The sequence below is a fragment of the Mycteria americana genome, chromosome 1 (genome assembly GCF_035582795.1).
Source record: "Mycteria americana isolate JAX WOST 10 ecotype Jacksonville Zoo and Gardens chromosome 1, USCA_MyAme_1.0, whole genome shotgun sequence".
Lineage (NCBI taxonomy): Eukaryota > Metazoa > Chordata > Aves > Ciconiiformes > Ciconiidae > Mycteria > Mycteria americana.
This window is the reverse complement of record NC_134365.1, coordinates 190,641,808-190,650,258: the sequence shown is the minus strand read 5'-3', so window position 1 is coordinate 190,650,258 and position 8,451 is coordinate 190,641,808. Positions and strand designations below refer to the sequence as shown.

Below are 8,451 nucleotides of genomic sequence, written 5' to 3'. Positions count from 1 at the left end.
CTAAGTTTCCCATTATACTGTGGATAGTTGTGGGGAGCTTTATTTCCTGTATCCTTAATTTACAGTCCAGCAGGAGATCAGTTACCCTAAGAGCTTTCCCAAACAACTGCCCAGCTACAATTCTGGAGCTTAAAATACCTGTCATATTTTCCACTCGGCGCTCCTAGTAATTGACTGCTGTCCCACACTGTTTGCTTTCTTGATAAACCAGAGCATTTACCTGCACTGCTGCCTTTCCTCCTTGAGAGGGACTTCTAGTTGCCTCGCTTGTGAACAGGAACAGATTCAGGTAAGCGTCTGATGGGCTCTCACAAGTCCACGAGAACTTGCTTTGGAAGTCAGTAACCTCAGGGCTTTCTATAAAGTGCCCTGAGCTCTTACCAAACTGGTGCTAGAGGGTTGACAAGGAAGGGGCCCTCAAACTGCCCTTGTCCACAGGCTGCAAGTCCAGGACAGCGCAAACCCGTGAGAAGACTTGGGGTGCTTGAATGAGTTGTGCAGATGGCTATGGACACCAAGCGTCTGCACCATCTTGATGAGAATTGTGTGAGGCTGTCAGATCTCTATTGTTGGCAATGCTCAAACCTCAGCTGGACACGGCCCTCGGCCGCCTGCTGTTAAACAGGCTCTGCTCTAGGACCAGAGGACCGCTGCAGGACTCTTCCTGCCTAAATTATGCCAATTTTACCGCAGCAATCAGTCTGTCCTGGTGGTGTATTGCAACAGCCACAAAGGCACTCAAGCTTCTTGGCAAGCAAAAGCAGGATCTCCCCAGGAGATTAGTGCAGAAAGATCCTTTCCTTTCAAAATCCACTACCAAAAGTGAACAAATACAGCCATGAAATCACCTGGTTAAGGTAAAGGTGCTTCATTAGAGAAATGAGAAAAGAGCACAGTCTGTACTTAGGTGACTTCAGGAACCAGCATGGGAAAGAGAAGGCTGTATGCTATGACCTACGCGCAGTAGTCCCTACTACCTGCTTCTGCAGAGACAGGAGAATGGCAAAGCAGCTTGGCACAGCACTGCCGCCATGGGTTATCCCCAGGTCAGAAAGGGTTACTGCGTTATTGCTTGGATTCACTGGAACAAAGAAATCATCAGATTTTGTTTGCTAAAGCAAAAGCCTGCAGGATAATCTCTGCAGGAGGGCAGGGAGGGGAAAAAAGCTGCACTGTACAGTGCAGTGGGAAGCAGTAAAAAGAATGACTCTCACATGGCAATGGGAGCAGGAGCAAACTGAAGGTGGAGCCTCCCTTCTCCCTGGGCTGAGGCCCCCCCCCCGCCCCGGTCACCCGGCCCTGGAAGCAGAGGGCAGTTGACTCTGCTGCTGTTCACTACGTGACTGGCAGGAGATCCTAAGCAACAGGAGCAGCAAAGCTGCAGGAACCGACACCGCACCGACAACCCAGCAGTTACTAGCTGGATCCTAGTCCTAGTTTAGCTGCAGAATTCCTTTATTGGGGTCACATCATCATCCTCTCCATCCCCAAACCCTCATCCATCATCCCCAGTGTTAAGCTCTCCAAACACCATCTCTTTTACAAGAAACTGTCAGTCACAGGGGTAGTCATTACAGGGTTTCTACAAATAATATAGTTTAATCGTAACTACAGTAAAGATTTTCTATATACATTATGTTCACTGCTTAGGGTAGTATAGATTTGCCATGCATGTTTTATTGCACATATAAATAGTATACAAAGATTCATGAAGATTCTCTTTTTAGCCGTACAGGTTAAGACTGCATAAGAAAAGCTGTATTACAAAATATTTAGAGCTATTTATTTACAGCCAACTTCAAGCAAATACTGAAAGACACTATCAGGAGAAAAACAAAATTTTAATTATGAAAAAACAAGATTTGTCAAAATAATAATTACAAAGCTTCATGTTGCCATATATACATTGTAAAAAAATACTCAGGAAACCTGCATTTTATCCCTCAAGATGCAGAAATCAATATTCCTATTTTTATACTCGATCTTTGAATGCTTTTAAAATTTGATAAACTCTGACTTGAAAACTTACTTTCTTTACATCGCTCGTGCTTTTTGACAAAACAGATATTTGTGCAGCTCTGTAAAATATTAAAATACATTTTAATTTAGTGTTAAAGTGCACAGTACATTTTATAGGAAACAATATGCTAGCTGCCAATCAAAATTACAATTTAAGTCAACGTTCCCTCTATAAAATAAACGCTTTTGCTTTGGTTGAAGTAACTGGATATTTCATGCATACTGTATGTCTCCTTGTCTGCGAGTCCACTTTCCTCCTCCTAACACGTGGCTGTCAATACATACCAGCACATTGGCAATCTGTGGTATTAAAAAGCATAGTCTGCATTCAAATACTGTATTAACAATTAAAAATCTGCTATTGGAATACTGGTAGCTTTAAATGCAGTGTCTGTGAACATGTGTGTAACTTTGCCTAGATACCTAGTAGCGGCAAGTATGCATCATTCTTCCAAAAAGTCTTTATACCATAGTTCTCTCCACATTCTCTTGCTTAAATATTTAGTCCTCCCACCACATTGCCTCTTTTTTGTCCCTGTGCATTTCCTACTACCGGCTCGTGTGCACCACTGACCCTAACAGCTAGCCTTTTCACCACATGCAGCTTTCCTGTCCTGCTTGCCCAAGTGACACCACTAGCTTCTCATGCGAAAGGAAAGTGGATGTTCCAGATACTGTGAGAATCGCTGTGCTGGAACTTTTTGATCTAAAACGTGTGATGTTTTAATAATAAATTATGCTTTTAAAAGTCTCGTCCAAAAATTTAAAGTAGTGATAAGAAACAGAAACTTATTTCCTATTGCTGACGTGGGATTAGAGGTCTGATCCGGCAAATATTCGCTACGGAACATTGTGCTTAATTCTGTGGGAAAATGGTGGAGACTATAAGGAGAAGCACTGAACCCAGCAGGTTGTATCTGGAAGATCAGGTCTTTGAGACTGCCTTTGGCAATTTTAATAATTTTATCTCCTCTCAAAAGGAATCATTGAAGAAAACAATTAAAATTTTTTGCCTACCTGGTAAATCTTCTCACTAATGTTCTTGTGCTGTTTTTTATTGTTTGTTCTGTAGTGCTGTAGTCTTTAAAAGAAATCAAGTTGCAGTGCAAAATTATATTTCAAGACACACGATCCTAACGCACATCATTCATTTTGTTGTGGCAGAAGTTAAATGTCTTGTGCATAGTAAAATAAGCAATCAAAAATATTTGTTCACATTTATTTTTCAAGTTTACATATTTCCTTTTTTTTTTTTTTAACATCTATATACAAATAAAGTGGGTGTGCTCTCAGTTTCAGCCAATTTAGTCTAGTGGGGGAAAAAGTGCTACTGGAATGTAGGAAACTCAATGGAATGCAGACAAATTTTTACCAATGTTCCACAAATTCAAGAAATAAAGAATGCCATTCCAGCTAGCTGTTCTTTTAATAAAAGCACCTATTTTGTTTGCTTTTTATGTTACATATTAGAAAATACAATTTACGGAGATCTAGAGCTACTGCACACCAAGTAGAATAAAAAATAACTAAATATTTATATTAAAATAAAGTGTTTAACCACAAAAAAGCAGTAATAAAATACAGTTTCCTAATTTACATTTTGCATCCAAAGGATGAATAACAACTCACTAATAAATAATATTTATATAAATATTTTATGTCTGGATATTTTTAAAAGGCAATAGCCTGAAGCAACTGCAGAAAAACTTAATGTGGTAGAAGTCTGATTTACACCCCCCCCCAAATGATTACAATGATTCTTAGTTTAATAATACAAAGGTATCTTGCTGCAAGACAGCTGTGTACTCCACACGTTTTTAAGTGGCAGAGAGGTGGCTGTTTTAGTAAGTACTGTACAAAGTGAGCTATAAAAGCAGTGAAGCGCCAATTTGCTCTATAAAACGTTTCTGTTTAGTTTCTGGTTTGTAGTTCAATGCACATGTACAGTCTGAAAGATGATTTTAAAATCAGAAGTATAAGAATACTCTTGGAGCACTGTTTTTTTTTTTTCAATGCAGTTTGAAAAGGTGGGCAGTACTTTGATTCTGTGATGGCACAGTGGAACTGGTAACAGCAGAGATAGTAGTTTCATGTGAATAAAGCTTGTTTCACTGTGGTTACATCTAGCAATGCTTGAACTGTTATGCTCACTTTTACCAAGCCCTTTTCTTCTAGGATGTGATGTGGTAGGCAGAGCTTCTCCTAGAAAAAGACAAACAAAGGAGTAAAGATTAGGATATTCAATACTCACTGCAAAACTTTGCTTTATACGAACACAATTGGAACACAAAGCCCAACAAGAAGGAACCATTTCCTATTTTTAAGTAAAAAAACTTCCTGTGATTTAGATAGAAAGTCTCTGATTCTGCTCTCATTGTACATACGAATTAGTGAGAGATCTGTTAATATTCTGGGTCTCAGAAACCAGCCTATTCTGTACAGTCATTACAGTACATAAACACCTTAACTAAGAGTGAGGGCCAGCAAGTACACACTGAACTTTCACCTGCAAAGTGAGATAACATGGCATTTGCCCGTTATTACATATGAGTGAGTTTGGGGACAGAAGGCTGGTTTTATCAGTCAAAAAAAGTTCTACCACTGAGCTCTGGCCAGGTAGGTCTTGGTCGCAGGATACGCACCTTGAAAGACACCCGTTAACATTTACAGAAAAGCGTGTGTAATGTTGTGCATTCAATGGGCGAAGCGTTTCGTTCTGAGTAATTAGCAGCTTATTTTGAAATATTCAGGAATCGACTTTATTCAGCATGAGGACACAGCAATCGTGGCCAGGATGAAACCTACTAGCTGTCCACAGAGGCTGTTACACCAGAAGACAGTCAAACAGTAAATAAATACTCTATCGATCTCCTACAGGTAACAAGAAACCCCCCAGTGAATAATTACAGAAAGCCTTGCTTAGAGAGGTAGCCTTGTGTCATGATTGGCTCTCTCTTTACAAAGTTTTTCTTAATGTAACTGGGTATTCCCGTTAATGAAATCCATGAAATTATGAAGTCAGGCAGCAGGTTTATAAAAAATAAATGGAAAGGCTAGACTACATCAGATAAACCATAATTACAACTATGAGACTTATTGCCACAACATGGAAGCCAAAAGCGTAAGTGGGATGACAAAAATATACAGATAGAAAAAAAACCCAAATGATGCTATTAAAGACAAACACATGGATACAGTGTCTGGCTCGTGAGTCCTTAAACTGTGCATGTCAGATTGCTTTAAGTTTGAAAAGGCACCACCTATGTGATCTAATTTTCTGTTCTTTCTCTAGGCATCCATACATAACCATCAGCAGACACAGGATACTGATTTTTTAGAAAGAGAGGGTTGTTTTGATATTCTTGGTATTGAATCTCTTAGCTGTTCAATAAACTTTTAGCTTCTAAAACTACTGATGCATTTGAGATTCTATTTTAATTAATTGCCTGTCTTCTACTGAATATTCTTCTTGCTTCTGTAATGTCAACTAAGGGTCTCTTATTTTATCTTTATGCAATTCATGGTCCTTTGTCACACTTCCTCATACTCACATTGATTATATGTCCAATTTAAACATCACTAATCTCTTCAACCTTTCTTCTCATGACACATTTTGTTCAGCTCTAGGCCCTTCCCTGACCCCTATGAACCCTTAAAACTCAGTACAATATTCAGGATGATGGAACAGGAACTGCTACATACAAGAACAATTAATACAGCTTTTATCGTGTTATGCACCTATGTTTAATTGCTTTTATCCGCTCCCACTGTTGTCCAGTCTTTGCTCAGAAAATCTCCTCCAGTGGGCCACAGCTCCATCAGAGTACTACCAGTATTAAACAGCTGCTCCGCTTCTTCTGATGTTTATGACTTTCTTTTGTTAATGAGTATTTCCTTTATGTACAACCAACACTCAGCTTGCTTAAATGTTTTGTGAAGCTCCTCACACCCCACTCCAGCCTCAATGAGAGAAAAACTGAAAAACTTACTTACAACTACTGAACCTAAAAAGTGAGAGCCAAACTTTATTCACAATCATGGCATCTGATACTGATAACTGTAATTTATCTATATTTTATATGTTTACATTTTATATTTACTACTTAAGACGGTTTAATATTTATTATTTTATGTTTAAAAGATTTTTTTTAAACTTAATTTGTAATTTATTTTTTTTTTTTTAAGGTTCATGGTTATAGCCCAGAACACCAAACAAATACCGTGGATTTCTTCTGCACACACAGACCCAAGAAACAATTTCAAACAGATCATTTTCAAGGAGCTTGGCTGAGTAGGTCTGCAAGAGAGGGACGACATACATTTCTCCACATGGAAGATGCTGCAACATTCTGTCGATCTGCTAATGCTGGGTTTCCACTTCCCTTCAGTTTGTGGATTCTGATTCACATTGACCAAACAGCTGTGGCAACTGCCTCCCATTCCTGCCTGCAACTGTGCTGCTCTCTGCTGGAGCTATTTGCCCAGTCAGCACAAAGGAATATCCCCATCTTGCAGCCATTCCAGTTCATCACCCAGATTTCCATTCCAAACCTACCCTACACTGGTCATTTAAGTTAATACCCTGGGCTCTGCAGTTCAGTCTTGTTTGTTCTTCTGACTGAGATACTGACCTGCAAGCTGTCAGAGACTGTTCTCCCCAACTTTTATTCCTCTGGAAAAAGTGTCTTTTCCAGAGAAATATAGAAATATATTTTAGGATGCAAACTCCTAAACTGATACCTGATTAGCACTGGAGTCACTACAGAAGAAGGTAGAGATGGTGATATCAAATAAAAGGAAAAAAACCCCAAAAATTTCTACTTCAAATGTATGATTTTTACTAAAAATATTTTGCCAATCTAATGTCTTGGGACACAGTTCATATAAAAATCTACAATACTTTGATTCTGATAATTTTTCAAAAAATCATATTCCTCTTATTTATTGAGAATGCGAATCAGACATCTGAAGTGTAAGTGTTATTCTCTCCACTCTCTTCTACTTCTTTCCAGAGCCCTTGCACCATCGGCTCTTGTTTCACAGATCTGGTGACCCACAACATGCCAATATTTCATTAGTCTTCCATGCTAGACAAAAGGCATTAAATCATAATGCCTGCTGAATCCAGTATCTGAGAACTAAGTGATTAGTGTTACAAGACTGAAGGGTAGGGATTGAATCAAAAAACCCAGCCTCAAAACGTCCTACTTTGCTAGATATTTATGTTTGAGAATATTCTAAATTCTTCTATTGAAGCCAAATTTGCTGAAAAAGCCACAGTTAAGAATGCTTCCTTCAGAAAAACTTAAATTCTAAACTTACCGGTTTTGTCGTACCTTATAGCACTCAGAGAGCTATTCTGTCATGCTTTCTTGTGAGGAATTTTGCAATTGTTTACAAGCACATTTTCACTAGAAGCATAAAAGGAGTGCATGCCCCATTTCATATAAAAACCCCACCCAATATAATTTTTCTCCTTTTTAAGACAATGCATTATCTAATCTTTTAAACACAGTATAGTAATCCAGTTTGTCTAAAGCAACCTCTCTCCCCCTGCTGTATTTACAAAATGCATACTCAAATAAGGAAAGCTATTTAAGGAGGTCTATAAAAAACAGGACTGTACAACTGTGTTCTAGGAGAAGTTTCACAGCATGTTACTTTTTATATTATACATCATTCTTCATTAGTGCTTGAAACATATACAATCGACAGCCTTCTCTTATTAAGCAGAAGGTGGAACTTGGTTAATGTTTTATAATTCTGCAGTTAGATGTGTGGCTATGATGAACTTTCCAAAACTGACAATGAGACCTACGCCATCTCCTAAAAATGACAAACTTCATCTTAATGTGTCATGAATCAACTCTCTTATCTAAGCCCTAATCACTATCTTCAAAGCTTTGTAAATGGCTTTCATCAACTCTGCCTCACATACTTTTCAAATCACAACTTTAGAGTAACATATTTAACTCTTCTCAGAATAAGAAAAATCAAATCCTGCCAAGGCTGGAATCCAGAGCACACTGATAATCAATGCAGCTTTCTGTGTAACAGCATGCTATTACCTTGGGCCAAGATCCCAGGTGTCTCGGTCCTTATGTTCAGCCGCTGTCCCTGCAGCACAGTCCATTTTCCATGCTCTACCTCACTCTCTAATCCACTACAACTGCTATCTGGAAACCACTGACAGTAGAGCTGTGAAGCTGCAAGCCATGAAGATTTCAAAACTGTCTTAAATCCTGGCATTTTGAGACAATATGCCTGACCATCCAAGAGAAGAACTCACCCACAACTCTGAGGAGACTCAACCTCACCCACTTCTCCCCACCTTTGATAAGATTTCTGACCCTTTTTTATTAGCATCAAACCCATAATACTTCAATATAGTAGTATGAATCGCCTCTCTAAAAATACCCCTGTTGAAACCAT

At 38.7% G+C, this 8,451-nt stretch overlaps 1 protein-coding gene across 6 annotated transcripts in view; it reads right to left on the bottom strand.

Moving 5' to 3' along the window:
* Positions 1-1,506: 1,506 nt before the first annotated feature.
* The window catches only part of LRCH1 (leucine rich repeats and calponin homology domain containing 1), a 143,686-nt gene continuing 136,741 nt past the window's right edge, over positions 1,507-8,451 (bottom strand). For 2 of the 6 annotated variants that reach the window (XM_075489450.1, XM_075489481.1), the window contains one exon: positions 3,220-4,221. In XM_075489450.1, the coding sequence (XP_075345565.1) occupies positions 4,108-4,221 (114 nt within the window). In that variant the 3' untranslated portion in view covers positions 3,220-4,107. Of the gene's footprint in view, positions 3,101-3,219; positions 4,222-8,451 lie in introns of those variants that run through there. The other 4 variants (XM_075489466.1, XM_075489444.1, XM_075489458.1 and 1 more) reach the window with 4 other exon arrangements.